General features: G+C 49.1%; 3 protein-coding genes across 11 annotated transcripts in view; 2 read left to right on the top strand and 1 right to left on the bottom strand.

Annotated features, from left to right (window-relative positions):
* OGG1 (8-oxoguanine DNA glycosylase) overlaps window positions 1-5,835 on the top strand; it is a 28,956-nt gene extending 23,121 nt beyond the window's left edge. The window contains exon 6 of one of the 2 annotated variants that reach the window (XM_070289389.1): window positions 5,695-5,835. In XM_070289389.1, the coding sequence (XP_070145490.1) occupies window positions 5,695-5,803 (109 nt within the window). In that variant the 3' untranslated portion in view covers window positions 5,804-5,835. The remainder of the gene's footprint in view (window positions 1-5,694) is intronic. The other variant, XM_070289390.1, reaches the window with a different exon arrangement.
* The window catches only part of ARPC4 (actin related protein 2/3 complex subunit 4), a 31,898-nt gene that overhangs the window by 6,582 nt on the left and 7,798 nt on the right, over window positions 1-17,518 (top strand). Inside the window, exons 1-2 of one of the 3 annotated variants that reach the window (XM_069562019.1) lie at window positions 14,944-15,013; window positions 15,540-15,657. The exons of 1 other annotated variant lie outside the window; for it this stretch is intronic. In XM_069562019.1, the coding sequence (XP_069418120.1) occupies window positions 15,655-15,657 (3 nt within the window). In that variant the 5' untranslated portion in view covers window positions 14,944-15,013; window positions 15,540-15,654. Of the gene's footprint in view, window positions 1-14,943; window positions 15,236-15,539; window positions 15,658-17,518 lie in introns of those variants that run through there. One more of the 3 variants, XM_069562018.1, reaches the window with a different exon arrangement.
* TADA3 (transcriptional adaptor 3) lies at window positions 4,797-15,326 on the bottom strand. Of its 6 annotated transcripts, none has more exons than XM_069562006.1 (10): window positions 15,064-15,326; window positions 14,749-14,806; window positions 13,810-14,042; window positions 12,211-12,461; window positions 11,972-12,077; window positions 10,449-10,590; window positions 10,254-10,357; window positions 8,608-8,717; window positions 7,264-7,449; window positions 4,797-7,187 (listed from the first exon to the last, which is right to left on the bottom strand). In XM_069562006.1, exons 3-10 carry the CDS (start codon window positions 14,014-14,016, stop codon window positions 7,094-7,096), a joined length of 1,200 nt encoding a protein of 399 aa, XP_069418107.1. In that variant the 5' UTR covers window positions 14,017-14,042; window positions 14,749-14,806; window positions 15,064-15,326; the 3' UTR covers window positions 4,797-7,093. The 6 variants fall into 6 exon arrangements, with proteins under 6 accessions (XP_069418107.1, XP_069418104.1, XP_069418108.1 ...); XM_069562003.1 differs by having other exon boundaries at window positions 4,797-5,352; XM_069562007.1 differs by having other exon boundaries at window positions 15,147-15,326.

Genomic DNA, 17,518 nt, shown 5'->3' with positions numbered 1-17,518 from the left:
GATCATACCTAATTGCAAAGGAAGCTAGGATATTTAGTCTTTCAGACGCACATGTCCAGCTAAAGATCAGGAGTTCTATTACTATAGAAGAAAGGGAGAATATATTTGGGAGGACATCTGCCAGTTTCTGCAACATCCTCCATCTCAGATGTGTTTCTCTGCACACGATTGCACTCCTCTCTGCTGCCAGTTCACCCTCACCCCTTCTTTTCAGTGCAGCCTCCCTGCTGCTATCAGAGTACTTCCCATTTTAGAGTGCTGTTATGGCACTCCCCTGTTCACAAACCACCCCTGACTCCCTAGTGCCTAGAAGAGTGATGCCCAGACTAAAATGCATCAGGAATCGCCTCAGGGCCTGCTGAAACAGACATCTGGGCCCCCCCTGGAGCCCCGCTGATTGGGTAGATCTGGGCTCTGAGAATTTGCATCTTTATTAAGTTCCCAGATGATGCTGATGTTGCCGGTTCAGGAACCACATTTTGAGAACAACCACTGACCTTAGGAATAAAACCAGTGAACCTTAACCTGCCTTTCAAAGCCTGTCCCAGCCTGGTCTCAACCTACTTTCCGCCTCATCTCTCATCCTTCCCTCCCCCTCCACATATCCAGGGCTCCAGTCACACTGAAGTTCTCACCTCTCTCTAAGCAAACCAGCTGTTCGCACCTCTGTGCCTTGCTGTTCCTTTTGTCTGGAGTGTCTTCTGACCCGCAACGTCCTTTCCACATTCTCCCTGACCCTCTAAATGAAATGGAAGTGTTAACTGCTCAGTTGTGTCCGACTCTTTGTGCCCTCTTGGACTGTAGCCTGCCAGGCTCCTCTGTCCATGGAATTCTCCAGGCAAGAATACTGGAGAGGGTTCCCTTCTCCAGGGGATCTTCCCTGACCCAAGGATCAAACCTGGGTCTCCCAACATGGCAGGCAGATTCTTTACTGTCTGAGCCACCAGGGAAGCCCTCTGACCCTCTGAGCTGTTATAAACCAGTCTCTGTCCCAAGTCCGTGCAGATTTTATACATTCTTCTATCTGCTTTTATTGCCTTGTGTTTTGGTTGTCTGCTCAGCTGCCTCCCATTGTCACCCACATAGTTTTTAGCCAGGGTAACAGGATCACTGAGTAAGGAAACAAAAATATGATTGAGGAAATAGAGGCAAGTAGATGGAGCGATCGGAGAAGGCAATGGCAACCCACTCCAGTGCTCTTGCCTGGAAAATCCCATGGGCGGAGGAGCCTGCTAGGCTGCAGTCCACGGGGTGGCGAAGAGTCGGGCATGACTGAGCAACTTCACTTTCACTTTTCACTTTCCTACATTGGAGAAGGAAATGGTAACCCACTCCAGTGTTCTTGCCTGGATAATCCCAGGGACAGGGGAGCCTGGTGGGCTGCCGTCTGTGGGGTCGCACAGAGTCGGACACGACTGAAGTGACTTAGCAGCAGCAGCAGCAGATGGAGCGATAAATGTTTTTATGAAGTGAATAAAGAGAAAAGGCGATGAGTGAATTAATACATGAACAAGTGAATTATGGTCTGTTTATGCTTAGTCCTCTCCTTTGAGTCCTGAGCCACTCATCAGGAAAGGAATTAATTCTCTGACCATTTTTCCACAAACTTCCAGCCATTGCCTCCTCCTTTTTCTTTAGCTACACCCTGTGGCTTGAAAGATCTCAGGTCCCCCGCTAGCAATTGAACCCTGAGGTCACAGCTGTGAAAGCCCAGAATCCTAACCACTAGGCCACCAGGGAATTCCTCATTGCTTGCTTCTTAGCAGAAGTCATGTGCAACCTTGCATCCCCCAGTTAGTTCCCCAGAGTGCTCAGGAGCTAAGAAGGCCTGGCGACCCACGCTAGGCCATGGGTGGGTTAAGCCCACCTACGCCCGGGCTTAACCTCTACCCAATCCTCTTCTCACTCACCCTGGTGTTTCTGAAAGTTAGTTGTAAGGCACTAGGGACTCAGGGTAAACAATGTTAGTGGATGATTTTCAGGGCCAACACGCAAAAGACTTTTTTTTTTACCAAGTTGGTGATAAGGGGTTAATGAAGTGAAGTGAAGTCACTCAGTCGTGTCTGACTCTTTGTGACCCCATGGACTATAGCCCGCCAGGCTCCTTCGTCCCTGGGATTCTCCAGGCAAGAATACTGAAGTGGGTTGCCATTTCCTTCTCCAGGGGATCTTCCCAACCCAGGGATCAAACCCAGGTCTCCCGCATTGCAGGCAGACGCTTTAACCTCTGAGCCACCAGGGAAGCCTATATCATAAGGGGTCAATATCATTTCCAATTAAAACTGTAGCCTAGGGAATTCCCTGGCAGTCCAGTGGTTAGAATTCCACACTTTCACTGTTGGGGCCTGGGTTCAGTTCCTAGTCAGGGAACTAAGATCCCACAAAAAATAAAAACATTGGAGCCTTGAAGTGTCGAAACTAATCTCCCCCTCCTCAAAGGGAACCCAGCTTTCCCCAAACCCCATAAAGGAGGCCTTCTTTGGCTCTAATGGACATGGGTAGGCCATAAGAAGGGACTCCCTGTCCTGTTGTGGTTGTCACCTCTGTCAGGGATGGTACTAGCAGGGCTGTAAACGTTCTTGCACTGAGGCTGTGCAACCTTTTTGAGCCTGGATGTACTCCTCTGCAAGGTAAATGTTACTCCTTGCCTTGTAGGTGTGTAATGAGCATCAAATATGACATGGGAGCAAAGGGCCAGCACAGTACCAGGCAGAAGGTAGATGCACAATAGAGAATTCTCACAACCAATCCTTGAAAATTCCGTTTTTTCCCTAGTGAACTAGGCCCAGTCAGTCTTCTAGGGTTTTTCCTTCTATTTATAATGTCTACCTTCCTCTCTAACAATTCTACCTAATCTTGGGACCTTGGCTGCCATCCTTCCTCCTCCACAAAACTGTCGCTGTTCCTGGAACACTGTGCTAACGACGCCTACTATACTTATGGTCTGGTCTAATGGACAGGGAAATGAGTAGTAACTAAGAACAGGGGGTCTGTAGGCAGGGCTTGCATGTATTGCTGTACAGGTTGTGCACCACCTAAAGCTGAAGCACCATACGCAGACTCTAAGGAAGTGGGGCCCTGATGTGTTGTGTCATAAAGAGACTCAGTGTGCAAGTCAAATTGACTGAGCTTGAAACCATGCTCAACCACTAATCCACTACTTGAGCAGGCAAGGTATATCAATTCCTAAGACTTAAGTTTCCTCATCTGTGACTGGGGTATTATTAGTACCTACATGAGGGATGTTTGAGAAGATGCAGTAGCTTAAAAAGTTTAGCAGTGCCTTGTACAAGGCCGAATTTATTGAGCACTTAATTTTAGAAATTAAGTGTGGGTGTTTCTCTCTGAGAAGGCTGTACAGAACCGCAGGGCAGTGAATCACTGAAAAGCTGCAGCAGCACCTCCCCCGGCCCTCCACTGCCACATAGCAGGAGGCAGAGCCTCCCTCATGCTGTCCTTTCTCTCAGGACCGCACACCACCCTTCTTTTTGCCAAAATACACTTTCATTAGTCACATCTTTTCTAGTTGACAAATGACAAAGCCCCAAAGTAGACTAGCGTAAGCCGAAATAAACATTTGTGGGCAAATATAACTGAACTCCAGTGGAGGATCCAGGGCATCAGCTGTATCATTCGAGAGCTCTGTCTTCCATCTCCTGGCTCTGCTTCCTAAATTGGCTGTATTCTCAGGCAGACTTTTCCATGTGGCTGGAAAATGGGTTACTGGGTGGTTCAAGCTTATATTCTGTGGTTTTTCGCTCAAAAGAGAAGTCCTCCTTTCTTTCAGCATCCATAGAGCAGGCTTACGGAAGGCCTCTGATTGGCCCAGCTTGGGTCACTTGCCCATTCTTTGGACCAATCATTGTGGCTAGAGGGATGGCAGACTGAGATTGGCCATGCTGGTGTCATGTGTCCACCCTCTTTTGACAGCCCACAGAGCTAGGTGGAATGGGAAAAAGGCAGTTCTCTAACAGGAGACGTGTTGGCCGTATAAGAATGTTGGCCATCCTGGCCATCCTCCTTTAATGCTCGGTTCATAGGTCACTTCCTCAAGGAATCTCTGCCCCCCGCACCTCCCCACTCCGCCTCCATGTGGACCTCAACCTTCCCACAGTAAATTGCAAAATATTCTCTTGACTCTCTGACATCACAGTTTAGGAACAGTTGGAGACAAAAACCAGAGTGTTTATTCATCTGTTCTACCCTGTCTCCCCACTGCCTTAGGCTTAGTGGGGAAGCAGACTCCTTTCTCATGGAGAGTGGTCTAAACCCATTAGAGTCATCCCTTGCTAGTGGCTTGTTCAGGAATGGGCATGTAGGACCAAGATTGGGCTGGTGAGACCTAAGGGTGTCTGAGAAAGGCTTCTTATTCTTTGGGGTGGGCTGTGGAAGCCAGCTGGTGCCTTCCTGCCCTCTTGTGCTGGACAGAAATAAGGAAGCATTTGGCCTCCATCAGCTGCTACTGGCTGCCACTGCACAGCAGGAAGGGAACCTACTTCAGGCAAAAGCTGACACCATGGGAGAGTGGAGATCCCTGGCCCTTTGGTCAACCCTGGTGGATGCCACCCTGCCCCCGGAACACCAGACCCCTAGCTAACACAATGTCCTTATTGTCAAACCACCTTGAGCTGAGATGTTGTTACCTGTGGCCACAGATATCTTCAGAAAGTTCTCCCTGAATGAATGACCTGGGTGAGTGGCCACAGGCTGACAGACATTGAGCATGCCCTAGTCAACTCTGCCACTCACACCAGTTCCTTTCTACCCCACAGTAACAGACATGCAGAGATTCTGGATACTTTTTAAAAAAACCATGTTTCAGTCACTTTATTCTTAAGTCTGCACTTTACAAAACCACAAGGGAGAAGTCCTTGAGGGTGAAAGGGGTAGGGAGGGTAGGGGGTGAGGATGACCCAAAAATGAAGCCCCCCCCTCATCTGGGGGACCAAGCAGAGTCTGGGTCCCAGGCCAGCCCAGCAGGGCCTCTCATGTCCTGGCTGTACAGAGTTTCACCAGAACATGTCAGGGAAGGGCCCAGCCTCTAGAGACTGCTGCCATTTGACACTAGCTAGGCAGCCACAGGCCAAACTTCTGGAAGCCCGAAGGAAGCGGGCCTTCCGTCCCAGGCCAGGGGAAGGCGGCCTGAGCAGGGGTGAGAGCTACCCATCCAGCAGCTTCAGGATGCTCTCGCGCTCCTTCAGAGTCTTCCAGGCCTGGTCTTTCTCCTTCTTGGTGGGGGTCCGTTTCTTCTGCCGGGCAGCCATGATCTTGCGGAAGGCATCCATGACCTCATTGTCTGCCATGCGGACCCGCTGCCTCAGCTCCTGCCGGCTCACCTCCTCCTTCGCCAGCCTATGGGGACCAGCCAACCAGATGCTGTGGGAAGCCCACGATTGCAGGGGCTCCTCGCTCTTCCAGACTGAGCCCGTCTGCTACCCAGGGACCGTGGGCCTTTCCATACCAAAAAGCAAAGTTACTGAGCCACACTTAGGTGTGCCCTGTGCCAAGTACTGCCTCTTCAAAAACAGTAGTTCAATTAATCCTCATAACAACCTTGTGAGGTAGGTACTACTATTATTCTTGTTACCAGTGAGGGAACTGAGGCTCAAGGAGGCTAAGAAATGCCCCAGGATCCCGCAACTAGTGAACAGCAGATCTGAATCGAGGCAGGCTGGCTCCCACTATCTTTAAAAGGTGCTCTGGTGCCAGCAGAAGACCTGCTTGCTTCAGCATCCAAATTCCAGAGCCACCTAAGGGTCCAGGCAGCCTGAGTCTACAGGAGGCGAGTGAGACGCCCAACTAATGCCTCTGAACGGAACCTGACCTATCAACTCAATTGATGGTGGAGCTGGAAGGTCACTAAAGAGATCCATAGTCTAACCTGTTGATTTTTCAGAAGGGGAAGCTGCTGCTTGGGGCAGGAGATGCCTTGCAGCCTGTCCATGCAGGACTGAGGGGTACATGCGGGCCTTCTGACAGCCAAGCTAGTTCCTTCACTGCCCCTGACTTCCACATCTGCACAGCCGTACTTCTCTCTCTCTCCCCCTCTGCCCTTGCCCTCCCTTCCTCTGTACTCTTTCATCTGTATTTTCCTCTTCTTGCCCTTGAGAGGGAACTAGAATGAGGCTTTGGACTCAGCCTTGGGCTTGAGTCACAGCTTGGCTGTTTGCTGGCTGTGTGGCCTTCGGCAGAGCACTCATTTCGCTGGGCCTTTATTTCCTCATTTGGTGCACAGGGAAAACTACCAGCTACTCTCTGGCCTGTAGTGGAGATTAAGTAAGAGGGCAGACATAAAACCCATGGTACATGGTAGACACTCAGTACACCTGCATCCTCAAATACCGCAGCAGCTCGTCAGCAACTTTCGTTCCTACTGGTGCGTGTCTTTGCCAACCACTCATGCAATGACCGTAAGCCCTTTGCCCTGCCTCTCCTCCTAACCCACAGCACCAGGTCTAAGAGATAGGCAACCTGGCCAAATGGATGAGCGTGCCCTGCTCTGCTGGGGCTCTGTGAGGTGAAGATACAGCACCCACCAGAAGCAAGGAGACTTAGTTGGGCTATTTGTCTATCTCCCCAATAAAATGGCAGTGCCTCCCGTGATCTCCCTCTGGTTACCACCTGCATCCTTGTGACCGATGCAGGGCAAGATGTATGGGAATGAATATACAATGAGTGACATTGCACTTCAACACTGGCCAACTCCTGGTGAGAGGCTGACAATCACAGATGCCCAACTAAATGTTAACAGTTGCTAATCTGAGGTAGAGAGTATATTGGTGTTTACTGTGCTAGTCCGTCAGATTTTCTGCATGTATGAAATTTTCACTATAAAACTTGGGCGAAACAAAAGGTCCCTGGTTCAATCCTGAGTTTTGGCACCAAAAACAAAGATCAAGAATTTTTTAAAAAAGCACACTTTGGGAGAAAAAGAAAATCAGCATGGAGAGAATTAAAAAATAAGCCACACAACAATGTGAGTATAATTAACACTACTAAACTGTACACTTAAAAATGGTTTAGAGGGTAAAATTTTGTGTTATTTGTTTTTACCACAGTTTGAGGTAAATAAATAACTCACAGATGCTCAGCTCTAGTCAGTGGAATTAGACTGTTTGAGATATAACCAGTGGGGTGGTGCCCAGCAATGACTTCTTTTTTCAAAGCTCCTCAGGTCTTCAGAGGCCCTGCCAGGTTTGGAAAGCCTGTCGTCAAGCTCCCAGAAGGGGACCATTGTAGCCGAGGCCTCCCGTCCACACTCACCTCAGCAGGTCGTGCTTCTTGGTGCGGTTGTGGGCACTGAGCGCCTTCAGCTCAGCCTGCCGCTTGCGCAGCTCCGCCAGAACCTCGTCCTCTGAGTCCTCTGCAGGGCGGTCCTCAGACTCCAGCAGGCCCTGGGCGATCAGCTCCTCCTTAATGCGGCTCTCCAGGGACTTGGTATGCGGCACACTGCAGGGGAGGGCAGTGCTCAGCTCAAGGCCAGCCCATGGGGGGGCCCCTCTGAGGCACCCAAGCTAGCAAACACCTTCCCTTCTCTTTGGGACACCCTCTCTGTCTCTCTACATATCAAAATACAGAGACAGACATATCTGATCTTGTTGCAGACACAAGCAACAGATATCAATATATTATATAATATAAAATACAGGAAAACCTATAATGCTAACAACCTAGAGAGAATTATTATGTTATCTGTTATTATTACTTACCATTTTCTTTCCAGTGGTATATACATAAAAATATGTATTTTATGTTAAAGCTTCCCTTGTAGCTCAGTCGGTAAAGAATTTGCCTGCAGTGCAGGAGACCTGGGTTCGATCCCTGGGTTGGGAAGATCCCCTGGAGAAGGAAATGGCAACCCACTCCAGTATCCTTGCCTGGAAAATCTCATGGACAGAGGAACCTGGTGGATTGCAGTCCATGGGGTTGCAAAGAGTCGGGCACGACTGAGCGACTAACACACACATTATATAAACACTATACGTATTCTAGATTGTGTTACATATTAGTCTCACTTTTTTTTAAAATCTTTTGGCTACACCTCATGGCCCTGTGGGATCTTAGTTCTCTGACCAGGGACTGAACTCGCACCCCCTGCACTGGTAGTGTGGAGTCTTAACCACTGGACAACCCAGGAAGTCTCTCTTCCCACTTTTATTATGTATTATTTTAACTTCTTACCCGCTATGTGCACACATTTAAATATATCTTAAGTAAAAATAGGGTCATATTGTTCATATTGTGCTACAACTGATGTTTTCCACTTATCACTCTACTGATCCCATCTTTTCATATCAATTAATTATATTTCTCTAATATGATTGATAATTACAAGTTATTTCATCATATGGAGTTACAATGAGTTAGCTGGCCAGTCCCCTCCAGTTGGATATTTAGGTTTACAGTGAGAACAGGGCCATAATGAAAACCCTGAACTAAGTCTGTGTACGTGGAAGTGCTGGGCCAGCACGCACATCTGACTTCTATTGGGCTTTATCAAAATGTCCTCGGTCTCTCTATGAATATAAAGACCACCCCACGTTGGGATTGACAGAAGTCAGCAGAAGCAGAGGCCAGACTGTCGAGTGTGGACACGATGTCACTCACCTGAAGGGCTTGTTCTGATTGCGGGGAGAGGTGCTTGCCCCATCCGCCCCCGATTCTTTTCCAGACATGTCTGGAATAGGAGAGTCCTCCATGGGGGAAATAATATTTTCCTAGAAGAGCACAGAGATGGTCAGAGGAAGAAAGAGATGTAGTATTACCATTTCCTGCTTCCCTCTGACCTACATGGACAGTCTTCACATACCAGAAATAATCTTTTCTTCTTCGCATTCCACCCACTCTGGGAAGTTTTCCCAAACTGGCTCCAAAAAGCTTTGATCATTTTATAAATTCTTGTTTTTGTACTGATACAAAAGGGAGCACAGAAGAGTGATGGTAACATTCAACAGCAGTAATGAGAAGAACTAGGGCTCGTTAAGCATTTGCAGTGCACCAGGGGCTGTGCTAGGCACACGGTACTGAGCACAGGGGCTGTACCATAGCAGAGGTTGCTGGCTGTCCGAAAGCCATTCTCGCCTTTCCTCCACAGGAGCTGGGCTAATGGCTGCCCAGATGAACCCCACTTCCCAGCCTCCCCTGTAGTCGGGGTGGTCATGTGACAAATACTCTCCAATGGAAAGTGATTAGAAGAGATAAGAGCCATAGCCAGCGGGATCTTCACACACTCCTCCTTGCTCTTTTTCTGTGGGCTGGAGTGCCAGTCACATTTGGAGTGATCCTGTGCAGAGCGCATGTTTACAACAGCAAAGTGGGCTTCCCTGGTGGCTCAGTGGAATGCAGGAGACACAGGTTTGATTCCTGAACCAGGTAGATCCCACATGCCGCAGAGCAACTAAGCCTGGGCACCACAACTACTGAGCCTATGCTCTAGAGCCCGGGAGCTGCAACTACTGAGCCTGTGCGCCCCAGAGCCCCTGCTCCACAACAAAAGAAGCCACTGCAATTACAAGCCCAAGCACCCCAACTAGAGAGTAGCCCCTGATCGCCACAACTAGAGAAAAACCTAAGCAGTAACGAAGACCCAGCACAGCCAAAAATACATATATACATTTTTTTAAACAATTAAAAAGCCAGCAAACCTGGGGTCCCTGTCTGATGGTGTGGAACAGAGATCTCCCCCAGCCTCCACTGATCTGGAACATGTGCCCAGAATGCTACATGGGAGAGAAAGAGGCTATTGTGTTTGAGCCAGAGGGAAAACTGAGGCTCATAGGTGAAGAAACATGGCTTGGGATAGCCAGTGGGCATAAAGAAAGGGCACCTGAACCTGGTGTTTGAAGCCTGCTTCCGCTTGTTAGCTGTGTGATGTCAAGCAAACAGTTCCCTTTTTTGAGCCTCAACCTTGTTTGGTGTAATGTGGGGTTAACCACTATCTGCCTTTAACAAGAGGATGTGTAGAAAGCCCTTTGCACAGGGCCTTTCACTAATGCTCCACAAAAGTAACTGTGGAATAGTGGCTACCCTGGAGGTGGGGGAGGTTAAACACTGGGAGGGGCATGAGAGGGCCTTCAAGGATACTGGTGATGTTTTATTTTGTGATCTTGGGACTAGTTGTACAAGGCTGCTCATTTGTGAAAGTCGATCAAGCTGCACATTTATGGCCTATGTACCTTTCTAAATATACACTTCAATAAGCAAACACTGGAACAGAGTGACAGTGGTTTCTGTTTTGCATTGGGGGTACTCACCTCCACCAAGGCCTGCAGCAGACGCTGTGTCAGGGCACCAAAGGGACACCCGTCTTCTGGCTGCTCATGCTGGGCCTCAGACTTCTTCAGCAGGGCATCCACATCTGAATTGGGCAGAGACATGGTAGACTCGTGGGCTGAAGTTCTGGGAACTCAAGTCCTAGCCTGGGGTGGGCAGGGAGGTGAGGGACTTACCTTTAGTGTCCAGTTCGGTCAGGGGCCCCAAGAGGCCTTTCTTCTTGTCAGCCACAGCTGCTGCCCGGGCCCCGTCCTTCTGCTCCTCCAGCAGGTCCTCCTGTGCCCAGCGCTGGGAGTAGTGCTTCCCTAGGGGCGGGATCTGTGGGAGACATCCCACCCAGCCCCAAAGAGATAAATACAGCCAGCAATGCCTGGGGTGTGGCAGGGTCTCTTTGTGCACTTGGAAGTGCCAACAGGCTCTTCGCTCACCCTCCTTCCTTCATTTATCTGTCTCCCAAGTATCTAGTCCAGGGTTGAGGCCTGAGGCTCAGGTGAGAAGAGATACAGGAGAGAAAAATCTCTACACTCACAGTTTAGTAGAGAAGCCAGGTACATAAACAACTAAAACACACAGAAGGCAATACAGGAAAATTTCCATGATGTAAGGTGCAGAATGGTGTGTGTACACAGACAATATCAGTTGAGAGCTATTATCTCTCGAAAGAACTACAGGCCTTCAGGTCAGAAATGAGAGAAATAGCTTATGCACTGCTTGAACTTGTGACTGCCCATATAGATTACCTTTTCAAATAAGTTTTTTAAAAACTCAGACAAGTGGAGTGACAGAGTAGGTTAAGGTGTTGTGGCAGTGCAACAGACAGACCAACCTTCTGCTGGAAAACCTGCAAAACCATTTTGGTGCAGGTAACGTGCAATAAGGGACTTGAAGGGTGTTAGTTTGCCAAGGGGAGATTGGCATGTACAGAGGCCCAGAGACCAGAAAGGACCTTGTGTGAGCTTGGAGTGAGGGTAAGGTGCTTGGTGGGGCTGGCAAATAATAGCAGTAAAGAGGTGGCGTGGCCAAGGACACTGTGCTACCAAGGACTGAAGCTTGGACCTGAGTCTGTGGGCAATGGGAGCCACACAAGGCTGTTATAAGCACCTCTGATCATGATAGCGAACCTATGGGAGAATTCCCCTCCAACATTTTTCTGTATTTTCTACATTTTCTTTAACGGAACCTCTTTTATTTTCATCATAAAAACTAAAAAAAAAAAACTTCTATACATTACAAAAAAAAGAGAGAGAGGAACTTCCATGGCGGTTCAGTGGTGAAGACTGCTCACTTCTACTGCAAGGGGTGCAGGATTGATCCCTGGTCAGGGAACTAAGATCCCACATGCTACCTGGTGCATCCAATTAAAAAAGCAGAGAAGAGAATCCCTCTAGAGGCAAGCAAGTGTTAAGAGGCTGTAAAGGGAAAAGCTGATGAATTTTTGAGCCAAAGCAAAGGGGATGACAGAGACAAAGGGAGGACTGCACTGAAGAAGATGCCTTAGGATGTGGCAGGGTAGAAGGGAGGAAGCTGAAAGCTAGAACCTGGGAGTCTAAGTGAGTTAATGGAACTGTCAGGAGGCTGGGGAGAGAGAAAAAGGAAGATGATATATAGCTCTGTTAATTGTGAGGCATCTCTGAGCCCTCTTGTTCTCCATCATGTCCAAGATGTTTCCATCTTGTCTCATCACGCCTGGGGTCTTCACCTTGTAATGTTCAGCCTCATCTTCTGGGGGTTTCAGTAGCTCCTCTAGTGTGCGCACTTCCTCACTGGTGATATCAGCACAGTATGGCTCCACCGAAGCCCAGAATCTGCAGGGAGAAGCAGAGCCTGAGGGGGTGCCCCCTGCCCCCTGTCCCCTGCCCCACCAGCCTCAGCCCCAGGCCTCTCCACAGCCTCCAGTGCCCAAATCCCAAGGCCCATCTATGTTCCCGGGCCCAGAACCTGTTGGGGGCGTCATTCTTGGGGATACGTGGCACATCAATTGGGTCATCAGTGAATTCATATTCCTGGATCTTGGGCTGAAGGTTTTTGGATTTGGGTCGCCCAGGGCCAGGGCCAGGCCCATGGCCCGCCTTCCCTTCCAGTTTCTGCTTCTTGGGCTTCCCATGTTTGGGGGGAGCTCCAAGCTCATGGTCTCGACCCAGCTTCAGGAATCGTCGGTCACCTTTCTTATCCTGCCAGTCAGTGAGGATCTGAAATTCAAAGACTGTCACTGAGGATGAGAAGGGAAGACACAGGACAACTCCATCTCCCCATGAAAAATTAGGATCTGGAACTCAAGAAGGCTCTAAGTCTCTCCCCTTCCTCTTTTTATCTACCAAACTTCTACTCATACTACAAAAATCAGCTCCTTTTCTGTGCCCATCTCACAAGACTTTTTCATATACTTGTCATCATTCCATTCACTTGTCTGTATTGATTCACCTCTGCAGCGCCCAACCTGGTCACACAGTGTTTAGCAGGTCAAACAGGTAGATGACAACGCAGTGCATGATAGCCCGAGGAAAATATGCTGGCAATAACTTTCTATTGAAGGCACGCATGCCTCCCAGCAAACCTTCACTTCAAATGTCACCATGACTAGGAAGCCTTTCCTGTATCAGCTATCTAGCTTCTTAGATGCTGTGTGCTACAGCCCCACTCGAAAAGCTTCCATGGGTTCCCAGGGACCACAAGTTAATTTTATTCATCTTATGAGGTTCAGTTAAAATGGCATCTTCTTTCTATAGGAGTCTCTGGTACCTTGCACCCCTAGGCCCAATCATGTCATCTGGTCGTAACTAGAATAAACGGAGTACCTAGTCTCTTCAACAGGATTATAAGCTATTGGGGACCAGGAAGTTCATCTCAGCCATCTCTGGTCCCCAAGTTCTGGCAGAGCACCTGGCACACAGGGCTCAGAGGATGTTTATGCCATAAATAGAAATAATGAGAGTCAGACCAATAAATAACATTTGACATGCTTTCTTAAGTGTCAGACGTTGGGCTGAGCCTTTGCAAAAAATCTCTTGATCCTCACAAAAGCTGAGGGTAGGTCCTATTATCTAGCCCACTTTTCAGATGGAGGACTGATCTGCAGAAGCAGGCAGTAAGTTTTGCAACGTCACACAACTCAGAAACTGCAGGATTCAAATCCAGGCCTCCCATTCCAGTTCCCCCAGTACTCCTAATCAGAACAGCAATTCACCTGATACGTGTCTGACCTCCCTTTCCTTTAGTTAGCACACTCCCCAAAGGCTGGAATTGTCCTAATTAACTCTACAGACTCAGAACATTGTGAGGAGTCGGGGCGGGGGGGGGGTGTCCCTAGATGCTTAGTGAATAAGAAATCTCACATTTTAGAAGGATCATGCACATTCTTGCATATTTTATGTGTTACACAAGCAATGTTTGGATCTCTCTCTTTAAACCCTGAGATCCTGTAACCTGGGCCTCAGCAGCTGAGGCTCTCAGTGACACATCCCATAACTTGTCATAGTCCATCCCTGTAGTGGACTGTAGTGACATCCATGTAGTGATGTCCCCTCTGTAGGGTATAACCTGGGTTTCAGCCTCAAGCACCCGCAGGCGTCGGCTGGCAGAGGAAAGCAGGGTCTCAAGCTCCAGCTGCAGAGTGTCCAGCTCCTCAATACCGATGCCGTCATCCTCAGAGCGGGCCAACACCGCTGTGTAGCGAGGACAGACCTTCAGGTGGTCCACTGACTTGAAGTCATGGAACTGCAAGGGGCAGTCCTTCAGCTCACTCATGGCTCAGGATAGGGGACCCTGTGGAGCTGGAGAGGAAAGGACCATTGATGGGGGTAAAAGTGGCACTAGAAAAGTCCAAGGGCTCCTTCCATCCACCGACAGCTTCGGGGAGAGTCAAGCTTCAGCACCCTACTGACAAGGATGATGGCTTAGCTACTATTCTCACAGCACCTACTGTGTGCCAAGTGAGGGGCAGACATTTTACTGGCTACTCACTGAATTCCTCACTCAACCCCAAGAGCAGGGACCATGCTCATCCTCATCTTACAGAGGAGGAAACAGACTTTGTAAGCATGCAGCAGGTCCAAGCTTACCAACATGAATCCAGGTAGTTTTGAATTTGTTCAACTAACTGCCATGATATACTATACTACTATGCTTGTCTTTCTGATGCTCTTCCCTTCACTTCCACTCTTCCTGGGTTCTGCTGAGCCCAGAGTTCCAAGCATCCGGTACTTAGGCTAATGTTCTTCGTGCCTCCCAGCCTCTTCTTGTCTCACCCCTCCCCACCTCTGCCCCTTCTCTTTGCCCCACATAGTAAAGAGATACCTGTATCTCTGGACAGCCAGATATACCTGGATTCAAGCCCAGGCTTGACCAATGTCTATGTAGCCCTGAACATGTTAATTAATTCTGAGTCGGTTTTTCCATGCGTAAAATGGGGACAAAAGAAGCCTGAATCTGTTTTCCCTTAAGTCTGAATCTGCAAAATGGGGTAATAATGGTACCTACCTCCCTGGGATGTTCTGAGGATTTAGAGTTGATGCCAGTCAAGAGCTCAGTTCAGTGCCTGGCACAGGAAAAGTGGGGCTGGTTAATGGCTGGCCCCACCCATGGATCGCCCCAATGTCCCGCCTTCAGGGTCCCAGTTCTCTAAGGACACCCTATCGCGGCCCCCGCCCCCTCTACCTTCTCCTTGCTGCCTCCAGCGGCCCCGGGGCCGCGGGAGGGGCGGAGAGTTCCGGTCGGTGAGAGCAACCGCCCCGGAACTGGCTATGTGAGGGCCCCCTGCAGTTGACAAGGGGGCGGGAAGACGCGAGTACCAACCCCAGTCTTTTGGTGGGGGAGGGTTGCGGGCAGCGAGCTAGCCCGCTTGCAGGTGGGATGCAGAAGGTATGCCACGGGCGTACCCTAGGGAACACCCCGGCGCTGGAGGGAGGGGCTCGGCAGCCAGGTTTTCGGCCCGGCAGTTAGTCTCGCCGAGCCCCAAAGGCTGCAGGTAGGAGGGGCCTGAAGATAGGATGGGGGCGCAGAACCGGAAGGATCGAAGGGCTCCTCCGCCTTGCCTTGCCCTAATATGGTGCCAACCTGAGGTCGGGCTGCACCATTGCATGACTATGAGGGAAGGCGGCGGAAAAAAGACGAGAAAGCCAAAGTCACAAGCAAGAGCTCCATGGGGAACGGGAGAATCTTGAGTAGTGATTTTAAGCTACAGAAGCCTAAAGCTACTAAGACAGTCCTAACGGGAAAACTTACGAGGGACCAAATGTTCTTAGCCTCCCCCTCCCCCGCTCGGAACACAGATGGTACAGTCCGGACGTCCGGGCGGAGACTGCGGCTGCGCTTCTGGAGAAAGGGCAGGCGTCGCGGGGCGGGCCACTTCCGCACTTCCGCTTTCCGGCCCAGCCAGCGCCCGCGATGGTGAGAGAGCCGGGCCTCGGGCCAGGGACCCCCGTCTTCTACCTCTAGGCTCTGGGTCTGGGGGAGATGCGACTTTGGAGCGGAGAGGCCCTGGGCCGAGGGATGCTGGGGGTGCGGGGGTACCCTGAGGCTGGAAGAAAGAGGGCGGGGCAGGGTGTGAGGTGAGGAAGGGGCGAGCGGGGGACGCCTTCGTAAGAAGCAGGCTTTGAGGCTTCCTATTCTGTCCTTTGAAGCTGGTGGGGGATACTGAGGCAAGAAAGAAGCCGGAAGTGGCTCCTCCTCGGTTTGTGGTAGCGCCTCGAAGGCACGTAGTACACCTTATAGCCCGTAGTAGGGCCGCTGAGGCATGTAGTAGGAATACCTCCCTACCCAGAGTAGACGTTCACTAAATAAACTCTTTTCTTTCTCGCTTGCTTGATCCCACAGTTCTCTGAGGGAAGCCTCCATACTTCCTTTTCCCACTCCTCATGTTGCCACCAGCTCTTACTTTTACCTCACTGAAGGATCTCTCTTTTGCTGCCTCCACGCAGACCCCTTCCTGGTCAGAATTCAACCGTATCAGCCTTAATATGGAATGTTAAGCTCTGATGCCGCTGACCTTTGCCTTTCAGGAAGTCGTCCCTTTTGATCATTGTGGGTGTTTCTTAACGTCAATTGAGAGTTTGGGTCACTGCCTTCCCCTTCTTTATCTTCTTCCTGTCGATACCTATTTAATGCACAGGTCTTCATGACCATATAATTTATGATGACTCCTAAATCTGCCTTCCTAGCTCTCTTTCAAGGTTTACCTGGATATCTTGAAGACACCTTGAAATTAGACGTCTGGATTAAAACTCACCTCTCCCTAAATTTGCTTGTTCTCTTGTATTCCTTATTCTTGCTCTGTGTTTTCTTACCTCAGCTAGAAACCTGGGATATTCTTTTGTTGTTAAACTGAGGGGATGCCTCTTGATTTTTTTAAACATCATACTTGTTGAAGTATTACACAAGAAGGTGCTTACTCCATTTGTGAAAGGGCAGACGTCATAGGGTTGACCACCCAAAATGTACCTTTTTCAGATTTGCTATGAACTTTGACAGATACAATCTTGCTTGTCCCTCATTGCCCCAGGCCAGGCTCTTATTACCCTACTTAAATAACCCTCTCTGCTGGCTCTGTCACTTCCCTCTCCTCCAATCCATTCTCCACAAAGTCTCCATGCAGTTGTAGTTGTGTAACTTCCTCCTCAGAAAGCCCCAGAAGTTCCTTACCACTTTTAACAGAAGAGCTAAACTCAGTAGCCTAGCATTTGAGATTCCTCATGAATCTCTGGACCCCATCTGCAACCTCATCCATTGAATCTAAAAAAATGCTTCCTGGCAACATTGTACTCATTACTATTGTAATGCCCCTATTTGTTACTCTAATCTTGTTATTTTTTCATTCATTCACTTATTGTACAGAAACTGAGTAAGATGGTGTATAGGAAAGGTCCTGACTGAGCAAGTTGCAGGGTATGTAAATTTGAGTAGAATAGATACGGTCTGTTAACCATGGAGCTTTCAGTTTAGTAAAGGAGAAAATTACTTTTCTTGGAGTTATTTGAAGGGTGTATCATTGTAAATTATAAGTGCTATGAAAAGGGAAGTCAAGAATGACCTCTGAGGAAAGAAGAGGCCTTCTCTGAATAAGCCAAGATCTAAAGGATGACTTAGGCAAAGAAGGGGGAGAAAACCCTGCAAGATAGATGGTTTGGCATGTGTGAAGGCCTGGGGTGAAAAAAAACTTTTAGCTAATACAAGGAATTGAAGATAGTCCTTTGTTGCTAGATGCCATTTCCTCTACCAGGAATATCATTTTTGTTTTTATCATTGTAAAATC

Source organism: Ovis canadensis, chromosome 19 (assembly GCF_042477335.2).
Source record: "Ovis canadensis isolate MfBH-ARS-UI-01 breed Bighorn chromosome 19, ARS-UI_OviCan_v2, whole genome shotgun sequence".
NCBI classification, from domain to species: Eukaryota; Metazoa; Chordata; class Mammalia; order Artiodactyla; family Bovidae; genus Ovis; species Ovis canadensis.
Note: the sequence above shows the minus strand (reverse complement) of the source record. Positions and strands in the feature narration are given on the sequence as shown.